This window comes from Sitophilus oryzae, unplaced genomic scaffold (assembly GCF_002938485.1).
Source record: "Sitophilus oryzae breed Bouriz unplaced genomic scaffold, Soryzae_2.0 scaffold_1067_pilon_pilon, whole genome shotgun sequence".
NCBI classification, from domain to species: Eukaryota; Metazoa; Arthropoda; class Insecta; order Coleoptera; family Curculionidae; genus Sitophilus; species Sitophilus oryzae.
Genome location: NW_022145690.1, coordinates 1,653,256 through 1,680,861, shown reverse-complemented (window position 1 = coordinate 1,680,861; position 27,606 = coordinate 1,653,256). Strand labels below are relative to the sequence as shown.

General features: G+C 32.3%; 2 protein-coding genes across 4 annotated transcripts in view; both read left to right on the top strand.

Moving 5' to 3' along the window:
* Window positions 1-11,231, top strand: part of LOC115879805 (monocarboxylate transporter 12-like) — a 34,205-nt gene extending 22,974 nt beyond the window's left edge. Inside the window, exons 9-11 of one of the 2 annotated variants that reach the window (XM_030896815.1) lie at window positions 2,094-2,444; window positions 10,176-10,338; window positions 10,786-11,231. In XM_030896815.1, coding sequence (XP_030752675.1) covers window positions 2,094-2,444; window positions 10,176-10,338; window positions 10,786-10,936 — 665 coding nt within the window. In that variant the 3' untranslated portion in view covers window positions 10,937-11,231. Of the gene's footprint in view, window positions 1-2,093; window positions 2,445-10,160; window positions 10,339-10,785 lie in introns of both variants that reach the window. The other variant, XM_030896807.1, reaches the window with a different exon arrangement.
* Window positions 11,232-11,549: 318 nt separating this feature from the next.
* On the top strand, window positions 11,550-26,956 carry LOC115879795 (delta(14)-sterol reductase TM7SF2). Of its 2 annotated transcripts, none has more exons than XM_030896795.1 (7): window positions 11,550-11,663; window positions 12,443-12,807; window positions 12,862-12,992; window positions 13,141-13,914; window positions 17,432-17,624; window positions 23,432-23,641; window positions 24,041-26,956. In XM_030896795.1, exons 2-7 carry the CDS (start codon window positions 12,444-12,446, stop codon window positions 24,316-24,318), a joined length of 1,950 nt encoding a protein of 649 aa, XP_030752655.1. In that variant the 5' UTR covers window positions 11,550-11,663; window position 12,443; the 3' UTR covers window positions 24,319-26,956. The 2 variants fall into 2 exon arrangements, with proteins under 2 accessions (XP_030752655.1, XP_030752646.1); XM_030896786.1 differs by lacking the exon at window positions 11,550-11,663 and adding an exon at window positions 12,092-12,293.
* Window positions 26,957-27,606: the final 650 nt, after the last annotated feature.

Genomic DNA, 27,606 nt, shown 5'->3' with positions numbered 1-27,606 from the left:
ATCTGGAAGCAAAAAACTGTTTAGAATGTTAACAAACATAGTTAACCAGTGCTTAAATGGTCATCCAGTACCTGAACAGTGGAAAAAGCATATATCTCCTCTATATATAAAAAGGGCTCAAGGAAGGATCCCAATAACTACAGGGGAATTTCGGTTACCAGCACTATGAGTCGCCTCTATGGAAGGATACTGGGGAACTTAATTGAAGAGGAATACTCCAGCTACGAAGAAGAAGAGCAGAATGGTTTCAGAAGCGGAAGATCATGTACAGATAATATCTTTGCATTGAAACAGATCATCGAGAAGAAATCTGCAATGAACCAGGAAGTTCATATAACATTCATCGATCTACAAAAAGCATATGATACAGTGCCAATAATAAAATTATGGGAAGTATTGCACGAATCAAGAATTAACGCAGCTCTGATAAAAGCTGTACAAAATCTTTACCATGGAGGAAAATCACAAATAAAAACGGTCAACGGTCTCTCAGAGGAAATTTCTATCACTAAAGGGCTCCGCCAGGGTTGCTGTATATCCCCAACACTATTTAAAATTTACATTGCCAAGGCCTTACATCTATGCCTATACACCTTGCAATTTGCAGACGACCAGGCCATAATTGCAAATGACAAAGATGACATGGAATATATGGTGCGGAAAATAATTGAAGAATATGCTAAATGGGGTCTCACAGTAAATGCAGAAAAAACAAAATACCTTCCAATTGAGCTAATACAGGAAATCTTATTTTAGACAATAATATGGAAATTAGGGCATGTGAAGATTACAGGTACCTGGGATCGATATTTACAGGAGATGGAACGGACGATAGAGAAATAAACAACAGAGTAATACAGGCACGAAGAGTTATCAGATGCATAAATGGCATTCTATGGAGCACTGATATTACAAAAAACAGGAAATATAATATATACGAGACACTAGTTAAAAGCATATTACTCTATGGATGTGAAACATGGCGACTCACTGAAAGGAATAAAAGGAAATTAGAGACAACAGAAATGGACGCGATTAGAAGAGCAATGAGAATTTCACGGAGGGATAAGATCAGAAATGAAGACATTAGACAACAGATGGGAATAGAGGGAACAATAGTAAATGATATAGAACAAAAACAATTAATATGGTACGGCCACGTTCAGAGAATGCACAATGAAAGAATTCCAAAACAAGTCATTCCTTGGATACCACCTGGTAAACGAAAGAGAGGACGTCCCAAGAAAACATGGATGGAAGGAATAAGAAGGTCGATGAGCGAGAAAAATCTGACCGAAGATCAATGGGAAAATCGCACAGGGTGGAAGTTAGGCATGGGACAACGTCGTAGGACGTTCTGACCCGAATATATATATATATATATATATATACTCATGAAAAATGAAATGAAAACTCCAGGTCCGTATTTAAAAAAATTGGTCAAGTGCGAGTCGAACTCACGCACGAAGGGTTCCGTACCACTCATTACAACATTAGATACTATATTATTATAAACTTTTTTTCCGATTTAGCTGAAATTTTGAATGCGCGTATAAGTAATTTAAAAAAAAATGAAAAAACACATTACTAAAAATTGTATTAATCAATAATAAATATGTAAAAATTAAAAAAAAAAGCGATTAAAAATAAGTCGCCTTGACTAGGATTCGAACCTCCCTTTCTACGGCTCCAACGTCATAGCAGCGTAAAGTCCTAACGCTTTAACCACGCGGCCACCGAGGACTTGAAAGATTCTATGTAAAATTCTTACTTAAAAGATAATGTTTAGTGAAGAAAGTACTTTTTTATTTATAAACATTTATTTAATTCTGTTTTTAGCATTTGTTCTTATAGCGGCAACATAGGTACGCTATCTGTAAAAATTTCAACTGTCTAGCTATAACGGTTCATAAGATAGACCTTTGTGACTGACGAACGGACGGACGGACAGCGAAGTCTTAGTAATAGGGTTCCCGTTTTTACCCTTTGGGTACGGAACCCTAAAAATAAAGTCCCAGAAAAACGAAATTTAAGATTCGGTGACGTTATAGTAATTGACTTTTTTTAAATATTATTTCTTCTTCTGTTCATAGGATTTCTCAACGACACCTACAATAACAAAACCGGATACTACTTTAGCTCCACCTGCGTTCTAGTGGGCAGCCTGACGCTCTTTCTCGTTGACGTACGTCAAAGAAAACTAAACCGCGCCAAAAACAGTCGTACCAACGGCGGTACGCAGCATTTCTGTGTCCATGGTGCGTACTCGTCTCACAATAGAAGGCTGTCGTTCCCTCAGGAAATGGACAATGACCAGGTGGTCAGTCCCAGTGTAACCGCGGCAGCTGTCATTCTGGGTGCCGATATGGTTCAGAACAATTCCGGCGGTATGATAGAGAATGGTAATGGGGAAAAGGCTGATTTGACATGTATATCAGAAGAAGGTAATAATTTAACATTAGAGTACACATTTAGATACACTAAAAAAATCCTATAAATGTAAAGTAGGTACGTTATTGGTTTGTTTTATTAATGTAAACCAGTAAAATGTGTTAATTTATACTACATTTTGATTTTGATTCTTTTAAATAAACTGTTAATGTTAATGTTAAAAAAATGTTAATTTTATCAGAAAGTTATAAAGCTTATTATTTGGATTTAATAAAAATAAAATCGTATTAAAAAAATAATAACTCGGCAGTATCATCATCATTTCTTCCAGCTTATCAACCAAATCCAATTATGGTGTAGTCTCCCTCACATATTTATTTAGATACTCTCTTCGGAATTGGACCATTTATTGTCTTTTCTTTTTCTTTCGAAGAGGGAAAAAATCTTGCATAAGACACCCAAAGTTGGGTAGTGCCGGATTCCTACCGGCTAAAAAAACCCTCCTCCAATTACCATTTTATACTGGAATCCGCTCTCGCATTGCTTTAGTGCAAAGGGTGTCTAGATTTATCTTATCATGTTCTTCCTTATTATACTTATACGCAGTAACAGATGAACCAATGGAAGCACAAGAGACAAGCCAAAGAGATAATACAGAAGATCATGCGCACATCACTTACAAGCAAGTAGAAGAGACGATAAGGAAACTTAAAAATAGAAAATCTCCTAATAAAGATAAAATACCAAATGAGCTAATAAAAATCGCAGGTACGGCTATCATAGAGGAATACACAAAACTGTTTAACATTATATTACAACCTAAGAAAATACCAGAAGAATGGAAACAAAGTATAACAATACCCATTTTTAAAAAGGGAGATAAAACAGACCCAGCAAACTATAGAGGAATAACATTACTGAGCACCTCGCTAAAACTTCTGACTAAGATATTGCGGACAAAATCTCCTCAATAGTGCCAATAAGCGAGGAACAACAAGGATTCCGAAGAAACAGATCAACTACCGATGCATTATTCATACTCAGGCAACTAGTTGAAAAATCCTTAGAATATAACTCTCCAGCCTATCTGTGTTTTATAGATTTAACAAAGGCCTTTTATAGAGTCCAACTAAAAGACATCATCACCACCTTGGAAAGCAGTAATGTCTCGAAAGAACTCACAGAACTTATCAAGGACTTAAACACAAACACAACAACCCAAATAAGAACAAACTTTACCTTAACGCAGCACCTTCGAACTACAACTGGTATTCGCCAAGGCGACAGTCTTAGCTCTCTGTTATTCAACATAATCATGGATCAAGTAATAAAAACCGTCAAGAATACTGGATTAGGATATCGAATGGGAATGCATAAAGTAAACATATTATGCTATGCCGATGACGCAGTACTTATTGCAGAGTCAGAGGACGACCTCCAAAGAATGCTACAAGCTTTTAACAGACAGGCAGAAAAACTTAACATGGAAATTTCCACAAATAAGACCAAATGCATGACCATTACAAAGGAGCCTTTACGGTGCAAATTGGTAATAAAAAACAAAACTATTGATCAGATAATGTTATTCGAATACCTCGGATGCAAAATTACAAGCTCAGGATTCCTGGAAGAAGAAGTAAGGAAACAAGCCAATAAAGCTGCCGCAATATCAGGACATCTTAAATATCCCATATGGAAAAACAAACATTTGAGTACAGAATGTAAGTCAAGAATATACAAAACCTGCATACGACCAGTGATGACATATGGTGCGGAAACAAGAGCTGAAACATCAGTAACAAAGAGAATCCTACGAACTACTGAAATGAAGACCTTAAGAATGATAACTGGATACACATTGAGGGACAGACAGAGAAATGTAGACATAAGAGAAAAGTGCCAAACAAACGACGTTGTCGGATGGATAAGGCAGAGAAGAAGAGAATGGAACCAGCATGTCAATAGAATGGGCCCCGACAGAATGGCCATAATAATTCGCAACAACGTACCCCATGGCAGAAGACCTACTGGACGACCACCTAAACGTTGGCAAGACAGTTTGCAGTCAACCTCGCAAGAGTTGCTTAGACGAGGAGGAAACCGGAACTAAACAGGCGATACGCCTTCTAAAAGAAGAAGAAGAAGAAGAAGATTTTTTTAAAGTTTATGATATTTCGGACTATCCGATATATTAGCGTCCATTGTTCTTCCCCTTCAACTAAGTATATCATAAATGTGGGTAAGTCGAAATCCTTACCGGCTTCCATATGGAATTTTTCCCTAAAGCCCAGTCATCGTTCGCACGCAAACAATGTATACTGAACATCATCAACCTGACCGCAGTAGGTGCATGATGCACCATCAACCCTACAACGATCATACAAATATTTTTTAAAACATCCATGGCTAGACAATGCTTGACTCATGAAGTAATCTACTTCTCCGTATGATATGTTCAACCATAATTGAATGTCGGGTATTAACTTGTATGTCCATCTGCCATATATTCCGGTATACCATTTGTCCTGCCACTGTTGGAGAAGTTTTGTCCTCGCTAGATCAAAAATCCATCCCATGGTATCTATCATACCGTTCCTGTATGAGCAGTTCAATAGGTGCTATTTCAGATATAACCCCTATAGCCTATCCAGATACCGTTTTGTATGTACTGCCCATTGTTGCTTATTGTTGGCTATTGTTGCCTATATGTTATGCCTATTGTTGCCTATTGTTGGTATAATCAGAAACCGCTGGAAAGAGCATTACAGCCATATCCTTAACCAAGAAACTAACCCCAATATGGAAGCACTAAACACAATACCTCAGTATAACAGCCTCGATGTATTAGATATCCCAATAACAGAACAGGAAATAAAGGCCTCCATAAAACAGCTTAAAAACAACAAATCAGCTGGCTGTGACGCGATTCGGGCGGAAATCTATAAGTGTGCAAGTAAAGATCTTATTGGTCATCTTAAGGCTCTCTTCGATGTCATATGGGAAAGCGGAGAGGTACCTCAGGACTTTTGCAACGCAAATATAGTGAATATATTTAAGAACAAAGGAAGTGCATCAGACTGCGGAAACTACCGGGGAATTTCACTCTTGGTTATCGGAGGAAAAATTCTTGCAAAAATTAGGTCAAACCGCCTGCACCCACATATAGAAAAAATTCTTCCAGAATCGCAAACGGGTTTTCGCACTAACCGCGGAAAAAGTAAAAGTACAGCAATCTAAATTTAATGTTGCATTCATCGACCTAACAAAAGCCTTCGACTCTGTGAACAGAGATGCATTTTGGGCAATTATGACAAAGTTCAGATTTGTCAAATTTCTTACAGTGTAGCCAAAAGCCTCCATAACAACAACAAGTCAAGAGTGTCACATCATGGATCGCTGGCGATCCTTCTTAAATACAGGAGTTAGTAGGGGATGTCTTAGCGCTTTCTCTATTCAACATATTCAAGCTCTCCATTATAGTGGACAATGACTGGGAGAAGACAGGCATTAGATACAGAGACGACGGCGGTCCTGTTCAATAAAAGACTCAGAGCAAGAAACACGTACAAAATTCATCACAGAACTTCAATACGCTGATGACTGCGCTCTAGTTGCAAAAACTGTACAGCAATTACAAGAAATGTTGAACACATATACCTGGGCATACGAGGCTTTGGGCCTTGAACTAAACATCGACAAAACTAAAATCATGTGCACTCCCCCGGAAGATCACAACAATGCTATAAAAATCGGAGAAGAACTACTGGAATATGTAGCGGAATTCAATTATCTCGGCAGTTTGATTTCGGAAAAGGCCAATATCGACTCTGAAATTCAGCACAGGATTAGCCGCGCCTCAAGAGCATTCTGGAAATTAAAAGACAGGGTTTTCTACAACCATGACCAGAGCACAAAAACGAAACTTGCAGTGTACCGAGCAATAATAATCCCCACCATGTTATATGGGAGCGAAACCTGGGTGCCGTACCGCCGACACATGAAGGCATTAAACAAGTTGGAACAGAGACACCTTAGACAGCTCTTAAGAATCCGATGGTTCCATCATGTCTCAAACGTATCGGTTCTTGAAAAACTGCGAGAGTATTGAAGTCATGGTTACAAAATCCCGACTAAGATGGGCTGGTCACGTAGGTATGCAGAATGCAAGAAAACCGCATACCAAAATCACTCCTTTACGGTGAGCTTGTAGACAGTAAGAGGAGGCCAGGTGGACAACTCAAAAGGTACAAGGACATTTTCCACCAAAAACTTAAGGGGGATTAACGTGCAGAATGAGTGGGAAGTAGCAGCTCACAATAGAACTCAATGGAGAAGAATTGTAAACTCAGTTACCAGCAAGAACCAAAAAGTTAAGAGGCAACAAAGCAATGAGATTTTTGAATGTCCGGAGTGCGGTAGACAAATAACATCACGTATTGGGCTTTTCAGTCACAGAAAAGCTCATGAAAGAAATCGCCTTGTGTGACCATCTTCTGATGCGTGTCAAATACTCGTCAGCGAGTAAGGGCAGTATGTATGTATGTATGTATTGTTGGCTATGCGGGCCCAAGTTATCCCTGCTAATTAGCATTACGAAATTTCGTAATATCATGGTCCCATCTCAGGTTCGGCTTTTTCTAGATCTCTTAATTCCTCGTGGGTACCATGCTGTAACTTTTGTGGTCCATCTGTTGTCCGCTCTTCTTGCCAGGTGTCCTGCCCATTGCCATTTGAGGGATTTGACTCTGTGGATGGCATCTATTACCTGGGTTTTTTGTCGTATCCACACTATTCTTTTACGGTCTCTCCTGATTATTTCCAGCATATTTCGTTCCATTGAGCGTTGTGCGACTTGCAGTTTTCTTACAATGTCCGTTTTAAGTAATCAGGTTTTGCATGCCTAGGTCATGACTGGTTAGTCGAATGTTTTCTTCTTTAGATAGAGTGGCATTCTGGATTTGAATATGATTGAGTTTCCCCCATAAGTGTTTCCATGCCCAGTTCTTCCATGCTAACCTAATTTTTCTGTTGATTTCTGGTAGTAGAGATCCCGAACTGTCTATTAGTTGTCCCAAATATATATATATATATATTCTTCTACTATTTCCAGTGTTGTGTTATTTAGTAGAATGTCTTTTCTTTCCACTATTCATTGTACAGGGTGTCCCATTTTGGTTGAAATCATACGGTATCTCCGCTATTAGTGAAGATACCGTATGATCGAAAAAAAACGGCGTCCAGTTGGCTAGGAAATGACGATCGATGACATTTCCCATATAATTTTACATATAAAATGACAGCGATCGAGATTTCATAGCCATCGTTGACGCCGTTTTTATTCGATCATACGGTAGAAAGATGCGGTTTGCACAAACCTTTCCCACTTTTTTGTCAAACGAAAGATGCTGTATACAAAATTTTCATAGCCCTCTTTGTTTCTGAGCTACAGGGTCTTTTTGAAAATTTTGCAATTTGGGACACCCCCCGTATCTCTGTTATTGCGAAAGGTATCGAGAACGTAAAAACTGTTTATTGTAGAACTTTTTACGGAGAATATAGTGGCGTAGTCTGTTATTCTACGAAAATAATATTTTCTAAGATATGAACTAAAGTTATGTTTTCCTAAATGGAACACCCCGTATATTTATCAATTATATGATTTGGCTTGCCATAAGCTTCTCAAAATATATATCACTCTATATTTATTTTCACTATTTACTGCAATATTTAAAAGTTTTTATTAAAAGATCATATTTATTAGTAGGCCATGATTGATAATAAAAGAAAATTAAAGTATTATTAACAATATACGTCTCTTGTTTTATTTTAGGGGCCACTAATAATTTTTTCATATATTAGAGGAAAACTTAACTCTCTACCGCTATTTGTAAATCTTAGAAGTTATCGTACTGAAACTTTTAGATATTGCTTTAGCTAATTTACGTGAAATATACTTTCAGCAAGATGGGGCTTTCCCTAACAACTTTGAAAATATTAGAAATTTGTTAAATTATTATTTCTCAAATCAATGAATTGGAACCAATTGGCCCATATAATGGCCTTCCTGATTCCCGGATTTGTCCGTTCTCGATTTCTGATTTTGAAAATATGAAATATTTCGTGGCAACTACAACAATGTCTACAACACCTATAAAAAAACCATCCCGTTATAAAGAAAGAAAAATATATTCAGAGATGCAGTGGTAACAGTTCAAAAGTAAAATATATCAATCCCAAATAAAATTTTAATGTGTGTATGACTATTTTAGTAAATACCATTTTGATTTTTATGTTATTTATCACGGCCTACTAATAAAAAAATGATATATTTTAAATATTGAAGTAAATAATGAAAATAAATATAGAGTGATATATATTTTTGAGAAGCTCATAGCAAGACGGATCATATGATTTATAAATATACAGGGTGTTCCATTTGAAAAAAACATAACTTTAGTTCATATTTTCAAAAATATTTTTTCCGTAGAAAAACATACTACGCCACTGTATTCTACGTAAAACGTTCTATAAGAATCAGTTTTCACCTTCTCGATATCATCCACGATAACGGAGATACGGCGGCTGTTCCAAATTGCAACATTTTCGAAAAGACCCTGTAGCTCAGAAACGAAGAGGGCTATGAAAATTTTGTTTACAGCATCTTTCGTTTGACAAAAAAGTGGGACAGGTTTGTGCAAACCGCATCCTCATATCTTTACTAATAACCGAGATACCGTATGATTTCAAAAAATGAGATACCCTGTACATTACTTTAGTTTTTGCTAAATTAATTTTGAGACCCACTTTATTGCTGGCTGTGTTTAGTTTAATTTGTACTTGTAGTTCTTCAGGACTATTGGCAACTAGGACTATGTTATCAGCGAATCTTAGATGGTTAAGATTTCTCCATCTATTTTTAATCCTTTTTTGGCCCAGTCCAGTTGACGGAAGATTTCTTCTAGTATTGCTGTAACCAGCTTTGTGGATATCGCGTCTCCCGTCTCCCTATCGTACCTTCCTGACAAATATACAAGTTAGGAAGGAATGTGCCTTAGCGCCTCTCCATCATATTCATAGCAGCGCTCTCTATTATAGTGGACAGCAAACTGTATGAAAGGGCAATGGGCATACGACCATGATACGACGGGGATCTATTCAACATAAAAAAACACGTATAAATTCACCACAGAACTTCAATACGATGATGACTGTGCTCTAGTTGCAAAAACGTTATAGCAATTACAAGAAATGCTGAAATCTTATACCTGGGCTTACAAGGCTTTAGGAAATGAGGCTGAACACCGATAAAATTAAAATGAAGAACTAATGGAATATGTAGCGGTACTAAATTACCTCGGTAGTTTAATTTCCGAAAAGGCCAATATGGATTCTGAAATATAGCACAGAATAAGCACCGTTTTAAAAGCATTCTGGTTAATTAAAAGACAGAGTTTTTTCGAGCACATAAACGAAATTTACAGTGTAGGGAGCAATAATAATCTCCACCATATTATATGGAAGCGAAACTTGGGTGCATTATCTTAGTACACGAGAGATATTCTGCAAAAATTCGAATAACTTGCAGCCATCATACTTTTTTAAAACACACAAAATTTTAAATAAACCTTCAAAATGTATAACTTTTTTTCAGTTAAACTATTATTTGCTTTAATTAAGAATCACAAACACTCAAAAAAGTTTAGAAAATTTCCAAAAATCTACTATAAGATCTTTGAAATTTGTTTGTTCGATATGTAAAGTTTTGTAAGATTTTCTTGTTACAGGTATAGCTGACATGGACTTGCCCGATAATATCCTTGATGACCTTGACTACATTGGAGACTGCATCACGTCTTGCAACAAAGTGGAGAATTACTTAATGCTTAGCGAGTTTGAGAACAACTTGATAGCTGAAATGCCATTGACCATTGATAAAAAGTCTAGAAGGTAACTTAAAATTAATATCTATATTATCCTTATTATACAGTTCGTCCAAAAAAATATAAACGGAGTGGTCCACTTTTTAGAAGTCAAATTTTAATAGTCCAAATCTTATTTGAAGAAAAAAACTCATATCAACATATAGTCAAAAAATAGTTGGTTTTAAATTTACATATAGTGTTAAAGTTTTTAAGAAATATTCATTGATTTTTGACAGTACTATAACTGCGGCACTGGTTGCTCATGGGTCGGGATGTTATCAATAAATATGGTAGCCTCAAGTGTATACCAAATTTTATTTAAATGACTTCATGGGTCTGCTGCTAAAATAATCAACCTCTTTTTGAAAATTTTCAACGTCCGGTATTTTAAACGATCTATTTTTGACAAATTAATTCTATTTTGTACAATTTTAAAAACATCTTGTGTTAATAAAGACATATTTATTTGTAGATTATCCTTGCAGAAACCTAGATTATCGACATGCGCCACTGAATTGAGGGAGGATGAAATTAGTATATTGAAAAATCTGGAAAACAGGCATTCAAAATGGAAGGATTTTCCTAGTAGAGTTATTACAGTTATCGGCGAATCTTCTGTTTGAAAAAAAAATGTTCCTTAAGACTGATCGTATTACAAGAAAAAAAATTGTTTGTCATATACTGCCAGTTGAAAATGAATTAAACTCATTTTATTGTACTATAATAACTTGAAAATCAAACAATACTTGCAAAATGAAACCACAAACATCGAATATAATATTTATGTATTAGATTAGAATTATAGAGAAACAAAAATTGTGTAAAATGTCATTTTATAGTAATAGCAATGTTATTTATTTATTAAATACTCATTTTTACGTTATTTAGGGCATTATTTTTTAAAATAAATATATCAAAAATAATGAATCTAAAATTCAGTGTTTTATTCCCCTAAAATAATATTGTATTAAATTAATTCATTTCATATACCCCTCGTATTTTCATTAGGCACTATTAGGCAACCAGAAATACAAAAGAAAATGTTTGTAATAATTTTATATTGTAAAGATTCTTTTGTAACTTAAGGATTAGAACAACATAATATACAATAAGTACTATTAGCAAATAACATTAAAATATATTTTTTTTCTAATATATTTTTACTATCTTATCTAGGTTGTTTTCATTATCTTTAAATAGACTATTTTCCAAAATATTACTTCATAATTAGCGCTTCATACCTACCTAAATTTTAAAATAGTACAAGGACTAGACAAAGTTAAAAATATTCAAATTATATAAAAAACTCTGTGTCAATTCTTATTGTTTCAACTGAAAAAGCTAAATAAGGTACCTCTTTTAGAATTATATATTTTTGCTTAATTATTATATTTCAATTACTAACTAATAAACATTTTTAATAACTTATAACGATTACAGTTTCACATTTCTATACAGAATAGTTTTTACAATTTTCTTTTAGGTTTGAGATATTTTTTTGTGTTAACACGTGGTTAAAAAAATTCAAGATTTTCATAAAATTCAAAAATCAATAAGATGTTTTACGTAGATTTCAGTGTTATCGCTAAGTATATTTATTGTTACGAAATGCAAAATAATTTAGAAAACTTAGAGGAAAAAATTTGATTTAAAATAATACCTTAGTATATATTTTAAATATGGCGCTTTACATTTTTTAAATAGTCGTGACCGACGCCGCCGCTAGAGCAATTTTTTAATCAAAACGACGTTGCCATATTTTCATAACAATTAAAGAGACGCCGCTTCTCTTTATTGTGCTTGGCGTCATAACTGAACTTATTCCTATTTGTTTACGTTTTCATAATTTTTCAAACGTAACCAGTTTTTTGGAGTGATTTTTTAATCAGAAATTGAGTGAAAAATCGGTGAAATTGCCCTACTTCGTTGTAAGAAGATAATGAACTCATTGTTTACTAATTAAACGAGTTTCTTTTACATGTGAGTGATTGTTCAAGTGATAGTTATTCGTAATATGTCACATTTCGAAAATTTAACTATTTACAATAAACAAATACCTTGTTATTTGTTTATTTTGGGTGATAAACATTTTGGCGCCAGCATTTTTGATGTATAACCTCGTTTTTTAGAATGGTACTTACAAAAAGAGCAAACGCCAAACTGGCTGCAGAGAAGCCATCTAAAGATGCTCCAAAGAAAGCTGAACCAGAAAGGAAGTCTTCTCCGGCAAGGACTAAGTCCCCGGCGAGAAAGCCATCGCCTGCAAGGACTAGAAGTCCAGGCAGACCTAAAACTCCTGAAGGAGGTAGGGCACGCAGTCCAGGAAGGCCTAAGAAAAATGCGACAGAGGTAAAAGATCGATCTCCATCTCGTAGAAAAAGTGAATTGCCTGTGGCCAAGCCTGTGCAGAGGTCAGGAAAAGTTACTCCAACCAGAAGAAGCCCAATTAAGAGGACAGTACCTAAGTTGGATTTATCCGATGATGAAAATAAAGGTAACTTTCTGTAAGAATATCAGGGTTGAAACTAAAAAAAATATTTTTTTTAAGATGATGTTCCACTAATTGTTAGAAAACCAAGGGTGTTTGAAATTGAAACAACGTTGGAGTCTGATGATGATCGTGGAAGGAGAAGTTTGTCTAGATCAAAACCGAAAAATGATTTGGTGAATAAATTACAGGTACAATATATTTTATTTTGGCTCTCATTCTAAATAATTTTTACAGTTGAAATTACAAGAAAAGTTACTCGTGTATTTTTAACTTTAAAATTTTATTCTTTTAAATTTTTTTTTATATATTACCTATTTTGATATATTTGTATTTCAGGATAATCTTAAACGAGAAATATCAGTTGAATCATCAACCTCATCAATTCTAAAAAGAGTAACCAGATCTCAAAACCGTGAAGTTGACCGGATCATACATTTAAAGAACTTTGAAAATTTTGCTAACAAAATGTCAGAATTTTCTGACGAGGAAGAAAAACCCAAACAACAAACTCAGCGTGCTGCCAGTAAGATCAATTTTAATTTCCTCGGCATTCTGGGAGTCCTTTCGCTCATAATATCCATACCTACTTTCGTATTTTTGCTTCTAACACAGTGTTCTAAAGATTCTTGTACTTTAAAATCATCATTCTCGAGCTTCAAGTCAATCCCCTTGGTATTTTTGAACTTCTTGCCATCATTTTTAGGTTATAGCTCTTACTTTGCATTACTAATTCTACTTTCTATTCTACCGTGGGGAAGAAAAGTTTCCAACCTACCCGACAAACAGGAAAAACGAAATTACAGAATGAATGGCTTGCTCAGTGCAGCTCTGTTAATTTCTCTGACACTAATTCTGGAAACTCAGCAAATTTCTGCCATCAAATTTGTCCTAAATAATTACATTTACTTGTATCTTTCTGCTTTGGTTGTTGGAATTTCTCTAAGCATTCTGGCTTATGTACGAAGCTTCTACGTATCTGTCAGTGCTTTGAATCCAAACATTGTGAACAAGGGAAGGATTTACAATTTTTTTGTGGGTAGGGAGCTGCATCCAAGGATTTGGGGACTTGATTGGAAGCTGTTTGTAATCCGGAGTGCAGTGCTGACCAAGGTAAGTGATAGTATTTCATAGTATTATGACAGAATTATCATATATAAACAGAAGTAACATGGGCAAATTTTAAGTGATTCTTATTTATCATTTTTTTTTTCTTTCAAATTTTTATTAGTTGATGGTTAAAATAATCTATCAAAGAATGAAATCGAAATTATATTACCGCAGAAACGCGTTTTGATTTTCAGGAAAATTCAACCATATTTTCATGTTTTTTTTTAATTCTCTCTAAAATGGTATGAAAATTTGGAAAAGTATAAACAGGATTAACCATTTTAGAACGAGCAATTTTTTTTATGGAGAATTTAATTTTCTCATAATGTCAATAATAAAAAAAAATTTCCTCTAAAAATTCCTCTCTAAAGACAATCCGGGGACATACTGTATATTTTTAAAAGTAAAAAACGGACATTGGATTGGATTATTCAAATTTGGGGTTTGGTTGTGAAAATATGCAACTTTTGGGTCAGAAAATGTTGACACTTTAAAGGTGCCGACGCTTACTGCCTCTTCTGTATAGCTCAATATGTTAGCGTTAATATGTTGGAAATTTTTCAACAAATTAGAAATTATTTGAAAAATTAATGTCATAAAAATAATTAAATACCGGGTGTCCCAGGCTGAGCGTGCATTAGAAGTTTCTAGAGAACCATAATATCTAGATCGGAGATTTTTTGCACATTATTGTTTTATAACGAGATCTATCGATTAAAAATATTTTCAATATGGCGGCACTTCCGGAAATACCGTAAGTTGACAGCAACCTTCTTATTTTAAATGGGTGCCCCCATTTTTTATTACATACTTAAATTCTCTGTAAAATTCTATGTTAAACACTCTATACCTAACATTAACCGTTTTTGAGAAAAAAAAAAATATTTAAAATTTTTGGACGAAAAAAACTACCTGTCAAAAAAATTTGTATAGCCTAAAAGTCAAATTTAGTGATAACCACAGCAAAGAGAAGACCCGTGGCTATCTATTTCAAAAATTAAATTGTTCAAATGTCTTATAATAATGGCGGTAGCTGTCATGGAATTGAGCGATTAAAAAATTATTATAAATCATTTTTTTTCAAGTGGAAACCCACTTTTTTATTTCACTAGTGATTCCAATTTGATACTTTTTGAGTATACATGTTCATATACCTAAAATAAATCGTTTTTAAGTTATTTAAGATTTTGTTTGAAAACGTATATTTTTCTTGGTTTTATCTAGCTTCCTTTGACATTAAGTCTCAAACAGTCAGACAATTTATTTCCATCTGTCAGAAAACATTATTTGAATTTCCTATATGATAAATACTGCCTTCTTAAGAATTTAAAAGTGTATTTATAAAAATATATCTCGTATTTTCGCTCTTTCTTGATATCTAATAGTTGATACCGTATGATCGTAAAAAAACGGCGTCCAGTTGGCTTGGAAATAAACATCAATGACATTCCCTATATCATTTTATCGCTGTCATATAAATTGACAGCGATCTTCATTTCATAGCCATCGCTGGCGCGGTTTTTTTTTCGATCATACGTTATTATTAAAAATACCGTATGAACGAAAAAAAAAACAGCGCAAAGTTGGCTTGGAAATGATGATCGATAATATACTTTTGTGAACTATGTGATCTATACTTTTTGAACTAAGTGTCACAATATGACATGGCCAGATCTATTGTTTTACATCACTTGACGTTTAGAGTCATAGGCTACTAGTTGAAATAAAGAAAAATATACGCTTTAAAACTATATCTTAAACAACTTAAAAACAATTTATTTTAGGTATAGGAACATGTATTCAAAAAGTAACGAATTGAAAAGCATTTTCACTACTGAAATAAAAAAGGTGGGTTTCCATTTGTCAAAAATGATTTATGATAATTTTTTAATTGCTCAATTCCATGACAGCTGCTGTCATTATTATGTGACATTCAAACATTAAGTTATCTATGGATGGGTTTAAATATAAATCCGTCATGCGTCGTGTCTTGTTGTTTTTAACCAGTTTTATTGGTTTATTTAAAAAATGACAGATCGTATTTCAATTTTATTGGTTTGACGGAACGATGAACGACAAACGGACGCCGATGCGTATGAACTCGCCCTTAGATTTTTGTCATTTTTGACGCTTGTCAAAGTCTTGCCAAATTATAGGTTATAATTTTGTGTCAACTTTTGTTAAATACCCTGCGTTTTGAAAGATGATGCATTTTGATTCGTATTATTACGTGTGTTTTGTATCTTTTGAAGTCAAGTGGAGGAAAAATCGAGTGAAAATTAACTGTAGACCCAGAGCACAGTTTATGGTTAATACTCGCTGCCCAGGCAGAAAGTTGCCATCGATGAAGTTTGTATACCATTTCGTCGTAGATAAGTGCATCTCGTATATGGTAGAAGGATCAAACTAAACACATACTAAAAACTGGAGTAGCTGTAAAATATCGACATCATACGATAGGTAAATAATGGATTTTAGTACTGCAGAAATATAATGTCAAAAGGTACTGGTTTAAAAAAATTAAGATTACAGTTAATTAATCAACCTTTAAGGTATAAAATTTGGTAGGTGTTATTATTAATAAAATAGTTTGTTTTATTTACCTATGTTGTTTTATTTATTCCTGTGGAATATTACAAATTTGTATTTGTACATAAGTTATATTGATAAATATAATCATAAATGCGGGTAGTTTCATAAAACTTGAAAGTAAATAATAGTTCTTTTTCATATTTTTTTGGTATGTAGTGTCTTGTTCTTGTTTGTTTTGTATTAACACATACCGTTTTTATTAAATAAAATAACTCGATTACATTTTTTTCAGTTTTATACAGTTTTTTTCACAATATTTTGAAGTAATCACTTGTCATCTTGTCAATCAAATTTTAAATATTTCCTGCTATGCGTTCCAGTTGTACCAACTTATTTCTTTGTAAAATAAAATAAACTACTTTGAAATTAAAATGACAGACACATCTATCACTGTCAAGGATCTTCTCGTTGGACAGACTATAGCCACATGTCTTCTCTTATGGCACAGTGGCTGTGGTAATAACTAAATTTGAGGTTTAGGCTATACACATATTTGTGACAGGCAGTTTTTTTGTCCAAAAATTTTAAATATTTTTTTTTTCTCAAAAACGGTTAATGTTAGGTATAGAGTGTTTGATATCAAAATTCATAAAATTTTACAGAGAATTTAAGTATGCAATAAAAAATGGGGGTATCTATTTAAAATAAGAAAGTTGCTGTCAACTTCCGGTACTTCCGGAAGTGCCGTCATATTGAAAATATTTTTAATCGATAGATCTCATTGTGAAACAATGATGTGCAAAAAATCTCCGATCTAGATGTCTCTAGAAACTTTTAATGCACGCTCAGCCTGGAATACACTTTATACGCCACCATAATCCTAGTAGTAAGTCTAGTAATATACAGGATGTGCCAAAAATTACCATTTGTTGCGTAGACAACTTTTTGTACTGTAAACATCCTGTAAAATACTGAATTTCTCTTTCAGCTGCTGATCGACTTGGCTCTTGTGTACAATAAACTTCACGTCCATCTTAACATATCAGAAAAAGCATTCAATATCAATCTAAATCATCTGACTCCTACAAACATAGTTTTCTTAGCCCTGGCTACTATATTTACTTTTGACTGGCTTATTTTTGAATATACGAGGATCACATCAAAAGAAGTTCAACAAGAAGGTAAGTTGTTTTTTTATTTCCAAATTTCTTTATCCAAAAATATCTACATAGAGGGGGAATTAATTGAATACAGAAATATAGGAAAATAAGAAAAGTTGGCGCGCACGCCATCAAAATATTTGACGAATGGACGTCGCAACGTTGCCACGGCTACTTTTTTACTTTGACTTTTGACTTTTTACTTATTACTTTGTTTATGATTATCGCACAAACAAATTATAATTAAATGAAGTTATAGCAAGTTTTGACAAAGCTGAGAAATGCAAAGTGATGATTAGTTGGTTAATATTAGTCTCAACTTTTTGTGAGATTCTCCTCACAGTCCGTAAACTGATATAAAGCGCGGCTTATATAAAAAGCTGCAAAATTTAATCAACAATATCAATTTCTATCTCTCGTAAGGGCAAAACCTTATTCCAGGCAGACATCTTCGCCATTCTACAATTCGCGAGAGAGAACAACAGAAGAGCTTACTTTAGTACTATACTAAAGTAAGCTCTTCAATATATGTTCAGCCCGTCACGCGGCGTTTATTATTGAAAAAAAGGGCAAAAGCCCCAGTCTCTTTCCTGTTCAAAATAATTTGAGGAGAGACGAGACAAGTTGCTGATTCGGGATTCCCACTATACATGGTTTACATGTATAATGGTTTTAGCATTTTATTGGACTGAAAATCGCAGTTCTAACTGAACAAAACGCAGATTTAATTTTAAATTTGTCAATGAAATTGAAAACGACAAATGCCAGATTAGAAAAAATTAATAAAATAATTAATTCGTGACAACCAGCAACATTTGCCATGACTACCAACATAAAGCCTTATTTTCCAAGCACCCAATTCGTTTACTTGATGCGACTGTTTTTTTTAATCTTCATCAGGATGTATGATTATAAAAAATTATCAGGATGTATGATTATAAAAAATCTATCTAATCAGGTTGTATGATTATAAAAAAGTGCGCTTTAAGTTTTAAACGAATTTTTAGAAATTCAGTTTTGGTTATAGTTTTAATGTCTTTGTAGATATGCACGCCAATTTTTATTAAGTAATAATTGTCATCTCTCCAAAAAATCCTATATGGGTATTTTGCCACTGCAAGAAAATCTAGAAAATAAAATAGTCATTTTTTGTAAAACTTCTGCGTTAATCCAAACGGAAACTACTTGTCAGAAGTTAGGTTTACAGATATACAAATTTGCCTAACGAATATAAAAATGCGTGTCGGAAAGTATATCTCCTTCCGTCGCACAGTGGGGCAGGATTAACTAAATATGTCGAAAAAGTTTCAGTGATAGTGCACATATATTTTACGAATAATTAACATGTTATAAAGTGACTTTTATCGAAAAATGGTTATTGCTTAGCGGTATGACTATTATACAGGGTGGACCAACAAAAAAATTACTTTATTTTTCGAAAGTTTAGATATTTTTATTACTTTAATTTCAGCAGGTTATAAAGTGACTTTTATCAAAAAATGGCTATTGCTTAGCTGTATAACTATTGTACAGGACGGGTAAACAAAAAAACATCACTTCATTTTTCGAAAGTTTACAACGGTCTTTATTTTTAGAAAATGTTAAATATATCAAAAACTTTACATTTTAGTCTTGTGCTTCTCTAATGAAACTCACCTTTATTTCTTTCTAGAATCCGAAAATCAATTAATATACAGGGTGTCCCACAAATAAATGCAAGTATTATAACTGGTAGTATAGTTCAACCCATAGACTTAAAATAAAATATAGACTACACTATTTACATCTTAACGCAGTCAAACAATCTTTTTGTACACATGTTTACTTCTGGGTACAGTCGACCGAGCCTTCCTCATCCAGCCTATGTTGTCACCTCTTTAATATTATCAATATTTTTTTCTTATTATACACATATATTGAGATATTAATACTACATTTTTATAAAGTAGGTTTTAATATTCGATAGATGTATTAAATAGTCCTTATACTACTAAATTATAAGTTGGACACTATTTGAAAAGGATAAGTTCTTTACAATATGGCAACACCGATTAAAGGCGAGGTTGCCTGTTCATTCATTTATTACCTTGTAGTACGTGTCGCATGTGTGCGGTAAAGCTTTGTTGCCGCTATCTCCCCGGTTGTATTAACGCATTTTCTTAGCTTGTAGTCCTTAAGTGTTTATTTTATTTACTTTTTCTGTTCAAGAACTATAAAATATGGTTCGCCAGTGCCAAATTTGCAAGAAATTTGACTTAAATAATCCATTTAAGTCTTGAAACGACTTTCGACCGGTAGGCAACTCTCAATTTACCCATTGGGAGTCAGTGGCGTTGTTGTAGAAAGGCGCTTATTTAGATAATATTTTAGTAAAATGTAAAATCTGATTTTTTTCTCTTACATAATCATTTATATAAAGGTTTTTGTAACAAAATCCTAATTATAACCTTGTTAATACTTAATAATGTTTTTATTAAAAATATATTCCGGTTTATTCTAAAATTATCTTCAGAATCTAAAATAACATATAAGAATTTTAAAATGATATTACATTATGAAACAATATTTTTTAATATACCGGGTCGTCTCAAAAGTGGCTCACCCCCTATAACTTTTTTATTTTTTCATATAAAAAAACAGATTTGTATGTTAGTAGGTATAATAAAAATTAGGATTTATAACATAAATTAGGATTTATTGACGTATTCAATTGTTTTTGGTCTCTTCCTGTTTCACCGAAATGATTACATCTTTTGATTTTTAAAGGCACCCTCGGTATATTGCTACTTTATTCGATAAAAAATGACACTCTGAATAGAATGACATATCATATGTCAACTTTTGACATTGTCGCTTAAAAACAAATCGTATTTTAAATTTCAATCCAGGGTGCCATGGTGTTGTTAAAAACACTAAGTTTTAATCAAGGAGCCTTGGAAAAATAGTTTTGATCATCTAATGGGTTTCGTGTCTTGTCTAGGCAGGTTAAAAGATATACAAATCGTATTTTTAATCATACATATATCAATTTTTTCAAATGGAACAAGGGTGACTCATTAGCATATTTGAAAAAAGCATTTTCTTATGAATATATTGATACCACACACTTGGTATTTCGAGCCAAATTGTCGTTATGAACCGCGTGTTACAATTACAATTAAACCATATGCGAAAATGTCAAAAGTTGACATATAATATGTCATTCTATTCAGAGTGTCATTTTCTATCGAATAAAGTAGAAATATATCGAGGGTGCCGTATAAAAATTAAAAGTTATAGTCATTTCCGGGGAAACAGGAAGTGACCAAAAACAATTGAATGCGTCAATCAATCCTAATTTATGTCATATACTAACATACTAAATCTTGTTTTTTTATTTGAAAATATAAACAAATTATGGGGGATGAGCCACTTTTGGGACGCACCCGGTATAATAAAGACGGTACCGAGTTAAATAAATGTAGTTTTCATTTTATCCACTTCCTATCACCTGCCTTGCTTTAATGGAACAGATTTATGTTTTCTCTAATTTACATAATAAGACATCACTTAACCAGAAAAAAAATTACAACAATCATTTTTTTTTCCTCTCCCTGTCGCCGATTCTATTATATCTGTGGAATAGATCCTGTTTTGATTAATATTAGGAGTTGTAAATGTTTGACTAAAATTAATAATTTATTATTAATTTCAAAAATTACGTAATTTCGATTATAAAATTTCTTCTATAACGTGTATTTTATTATTTTTATCCTTTTTGGACTCTAAGACGTTTTTTCTAAACTTTTATTTAAAAAACCTGTTCTCAATCTTAATAAAATATAAAAACGTTTAAATACGATATATTTTTAATTTAATTATAGCTTCATTAAAATAAAGAAATTACCCGGCTATGATACGGAGAGTTCAGGTGTACTTGAGAAACGAAAGACAGTGTTGTGTTTCTCGGCAGAGTCGTCAGGAAACGACCGTTACGACAGAGACAACCTATCTATCGCTCGTGTCGCACTCGTTATAACCTAAAACAATAACACTTCAATCACACAACAATAACAAGACATTGTCTGACCGCATGTTCCAGCTATTTATGAATGAGATGCTCAGTCTATATTTTATTTTAAGTCTATGGTTCAACCCCAGAAACATGCCTATGAGTTTTTTTTCGCGAAAAAAAAAATGAAAATTCGGAATTTTTGGAATTTTTTTTTTGATAATTTAGCAACATAGGTACTAGATTAAATTTACACGAAAGAAAATCCAGAAAAGATCCAGTGGTTCTCAAAATTTTAGCAAAATATATTTTTTTCAAATTTTCAAAGTAAAATAACTCGGTTATTTTAGACTTATTTGAAAAATGATAAAGAGAAAATATGTTTCTTTTATCGAGATCTACCACCCCTTAAAATACTTGCACATATTTCTGGGACACCCTGTATAGGGTGTTCCGTTACAAAAAATACAACTTTAATGTGTAACTTTTTTTGGGGACACCTTGTAGAACTCTTTATATTTTTAAAAAATGCTCTAAATTGACTTACATTTGCTTACAAAATTGCATTTCAATGTAAACATTCATCCAGACATTTTTCTTTGAGCTTCCGTGTAGTATGAGTAGTATGTATGAGAGGTGCCACCCTGTTATATACGTACCAAACCATACCAAACATTTAAAAAACTTTAATAACGAAAATGTTTTTGCATTATTTGTGGTCGTAGGTAAAGTTTAGTACGTAAATTTTGTTGCAGAAATATAGTAATGCGCATATACAATACTACACCCATCACCACACGCCTTGTGTGCAACTTTTCTATTCGTCCGTAATATATGTCAATACTCGCCGAAGAAAACTTAGCGAGAATAAATTTAGCGATAAATTATGATTTTTCGACTATTCATAGGCTCATTAAACTTGAAATAATTTACAATGGGGCAAGAACGGGCAAAAATTTTCGTTATAATATTAAATTGTTTGAATGGATGAAAAATAATGTATGTCAAAATCAGGCGGATGTACGAAGATTCATAACTAAACTACCTACTTTGTGATTTTCAAATTTAATTAAGTGTACGCAAATTTTTGGCTTACATTATTTCAACTTTCTTGTGTCTTCGAATAATCGCGTAATATAGATCAAAACCAGAGGAATATTAATTTACTTACCCGATGCGAGCGAATAACAATGTCGCTATTAAAATAAATATAAACTTATTATTAGAAAATCAAATATAAAATAGGAATAAATTGAAAGACCGGCTCAAGAAAATCGAAAGAATTTTAGTTGATACGCAAAAACAAAGGCTATTTCTAAGCAACCACTGTGGATTCAGCGCCTATATTATTATATAATATTCAGCGGCATATAGCCTACAACAATACATTAATTTCACCCGAATTAGGAAGATTTAGTTTTTAATACTTATTGTATATAAATTACCAATTCTGCCCCAGTGTGCGTCGTCGGAACCAAAAAAAATACAAAGAATAAAAAAAAAACTATTTAAAATATTTAAATTCAACTATTCGAGAACACTTTGGTTTTTTAAAACAGATGCGTCTTCAAAAACTGTTGACGTTCTTTTGGTTTGGTTTGGAGTTTTCCGAAACGTTAACATTTTTTTATTCGTTAGGCAAATTTGTATATCTGTAAACCTAACTTCTGACAAGTAGTTTCTGTTTGAATTAACGCAAAAGTGTTTACAAAAAATAACTATTTTATTTTGTAGATTTTCTTGCAGTGGCGAAATACCCATATAGGATTTTTTGGAGAGATGAATCCGCCACATAGGTATAGACATTTTTTAATAATTGTCATGTAATTTTTTACAGCTTTTGGTTACTATATGGCAGTAACCTACCTGACTTTGCCTTTCATTAATTCTTTCGTGACAAAATACGTATTGGATCATAATATTAAATTGTCTTATTGGGAATTGGGACTGGTTACGGCCCTGTTTCTTCTGGGATACATCATCTATCGAGGCAGTAACAACCAGAAAGACGCTTTCAGGAAGAATCCATACAGTCCTTCATTTTCGAGTAAGTATAATTTAGCCCTCAGAGCAACAAATAGAATAGTTTTCAAGAAAATCCTGTTTATACCTTAGAGTAGTTAAAATTGTGGTTTTTATTAAGTTTCGGCTTCAGAGCATTAATAAAAAGACTAAGGAGAAGTATATTGATAAATTTGAGGAGATCGCGAAGTGTTTTCAATCTAACTAACTTGTAGTAGGGTTCCAATAAACGTTTATTTCTAATACGAAAAATATAAGTTTATATAATTATTTATAAAAATACAGATACGCTATTGAAACAGCTAAGAAAAATCTAAACAAGTTTCACAATTCATTGGTTTCCTAAAAATAAAAATAGTACTTGATTGCTTTATTCTTTTTATTTCATGAATTATCCTTATACAAATATTTATTTTCCTTTCAGATTTGGAGACTCTACCGACCACCCAAGGCAAAAAACTGCTCTGTTCTGGTTTTTGGGGTCTTGTGAGGCATCCAAACTACCTGGGACACATCCTTATCGAGCTATCAGTAATTCCTTTCATTTTGAATACCCCATTGCTTATTTTCGTCTTTATAAAAGTCCTGTTTTTGATCTACCGAACCCTGAGAGACAGCAGACATTGCAAACAGAGATATGGTACAGCTTGGGATAGGTACTGTAATAAGGTTAGGTACCATCTCATACCTAAAATTTTCTAGACAATATTTATCAAAAAAAAATCGTTATCCGTATAAAACGAAAGGATTTTAAAGAAATTGAGATAACGAATTTGTTAGAGAATAACATATGATCGAAAAAACGGCGTCATATTGGCTTTTGAATGATTGTTTTGAAACCGAGTTTGTGTCTGTAAACTTTTTACTTTTTCCTAAATTAAATATCAATTTCAGACATGTTTTTGAACAGTTTCTAATAAATGACATAGAGGGGTCTGCCTGTCAGAAATTATTGATTATTTTTCTAGGGCTACTATGACGCCGTTTTCTTTTTCGATTACGATATTTTTAGGAGATATTTGAGAAATAATTTGTGTATGTTGATGTACAGTATTTTGGATATTTTCATTTTTCAAAATTTTTGATCTTGTTTTATAAACAAGAATTTAAAAAAAAAATATTAATTCTATTTAATATTAGGAAATGTGCCGTAATTTAGAAAAAAAGATTAATATACAGGGTGATTCCTAAGTGAGATATTTCCTCAAACCATTTTAAGAAAATAATGATTATAGAAATATACTGTGTGTGTCAAAAAGTTCACAACAAATGGGGAAAATGTATCATTCGGTTTTAGAAGAAATTTAAGCACCTGGGCATGTTCTTTAATGAAAATATAATTTTGACATATGTAACTGTCATGACGTCAATTTACAAAAATCTTAAATCTCCAAAAAATGAGGTTGGATGATAAAATATCGAAAATTGATATTTGTTGGTTGAAAAATGATTGAGAAATTATCCCATATTTTGCCTTACTTATGAAATACCCTGTATGTTGAAGTCGTTTTGATATGGGATATACAGTACCTATATATAAATCTGGTAAAGTTCAAATAATATTTTTTATTAATTTAGTACATTTCATTTTTATTCGTTTTCATAATATGTTTTTTTCATATTTTTAACTAACATACAGTGTGACACATAAATAAGTTTGGGAAAATTAAAATAAGGTTTTTTATGAATTGCTATATATTTTTTATGTAGATTTGTCACTAAAAAATGTATATAAAATTTTGATAGAATTTTACACAGTCTCATAGAGTTTCTTTAGGACTTACAACCGGAAAAAATGGCGTTTTAGTGGAATGGCAATAACGCCTATATTGACAAATTTAATAAAATTGGCATAAAAGCTTGTTAAAAATCGATATCCATATCTAGTTTTTATTCATATGTAAATCTATTTAAATATTAATTTTTGAGAAATTGGTATGTGGTTAATTAATAAATTATATATGGGTCTGGATTTTAACGTGTAAGACAGTGATGTTGACAGATTAATGGGAAATCAAATGTATTAAAAAGCGTTAAAAGTTGGGTTGATACATTTCTTCTATGCGGTATTGCCGGATTTTGCACCAAAACTTCAAATCGCATAAGTAGGCGTTTATGAAACATGTTGCATCTAGGGTTGGAACTTTATTGTTCACAATTAGTTACTCATTTTACTACAGCTGTAATAAATTATATTTAGCTTAGATATATTAGTATACATGAAAGTTTTTAAAATAGTTTATTTTTTTCTATTTTTTTACAAACACATTTTTCTACAAACGTAAAAACCGGCAACACTGTATGCCGCTTTTTATTTCCTCTCTCTATCTGTCAACCGATTATTTATCTGTCAACCGATTATTATCTGTCGCATCTCTGTCGCATGCATTAAAATACAGACCACGCAGATGAAGTGACCATGGACTAGTACAGTTCAGCTATGACGCCATATTTTTCGATTGTTTATACATGGTGTGGAAACACTTTTAATCAAGTGACAAAAAATTACATGGAAGGAAAGCAATATATACTTAGAATAATAAAAACAACAGAAAAATATTTTATTCAATTTCAGTGTAAAGCAATATTTTTATACTTGACTCAAAAATTAATCAATTTAATTCATTTTAGAATTTCTTCTGATGTTTAAGTATATTTAATCTTTTTCTTTGCTCTTCTGTTGATTGAGTCATATTTTATTTAATATAGAATAGGATATTTTTTGTACCTTATTGGTAGATCTCTCTGGACTTTTTTTATATTTTTGATAGTCTCCTTTATAACTTCATTTATATTTTTGCTCATATACATATTATGTGCAATTTGTATCCATAATTTTTTTCTTTTTTTATAATTTGGAACTTTAATTTGAATTGCACTTTATATATTTTTTTCTGTAGCTTTATATAGATATATAGCAGATATTTTCATATTTTAAATATGTATGTACAATTGAACAAAATAAAAGTACAATCTTTTTTATATTAAGGGAGTAAGCAATTTTTTTATTCTTTATTTTATAAATAAATTTAATTAATATAAATAGTTTCTGGAAAAACTGTTTAAAAAATTGACATTTGACAACTTTTAGGATAATATAATAATTGCTTAGTCTTCTAATATAAATTTAGAATTTGTCAATTGACTTGATACAACAATATTTATGTTAAAATTATTATTTTATGTAAAATATGCAGGTTAATTACTTTCAAGAATTGTGTGTAATAAAAATTAAGATAATTTTTAATAGATTTCAAGTCAGTTGTCAATATTCATATAGATGTAGATGTATATGCTATAAGAGGAGTCCATTTTGGAATAAAGTAATTTTGAAATAAAACTTTTTTGTTTCTATCTAATGTATAGAATGTTTAGCCATCGTTCAACGTTACGTCATACATTGTCAAACTCTCTCAATTACTTGACAACCACATGAAAGAGAATTTACTGCATATTGTTTTTAGTAATTGTCATTATAATTTGATGTGGGGTTAAAATTTTATTGACCGACCTCAATCAATGTCAAAATTAAAGATCGTTTAAGAAAATTATTAAAATCAAAATAATATTTTTGGAATTTTGAACTTATATAGTATTAAAGAGCATATGATATAGCCCTTAATTATTTACATAAATATGTTTTTATCGGTACAATGTACAATTTAGCTGTGAAATTGCTACTGAAAGAATCAAATGAATAAATGCAGAAAAAAATAACGGAACTCGCTTAATCAATAATGTAGGAACGTACCTAACATTTTCTAAACAATATGAACTATCAGAGCTGTGTATCAGACACCCTAAAACTCATATTTGATAAATAATGATGACGTAACGGTGAACGATGGCTATACAATCTTTACCTATATTACTCTATATCTTTGCTATCAATTTTCTATAATTTTTAAAAATACTCCATATCTACAGTCAAAAGGATTTTTTTTTCATAATGAGGTAAGGGAGCAGGGAAGCGAGGGGCATGTTGAAATT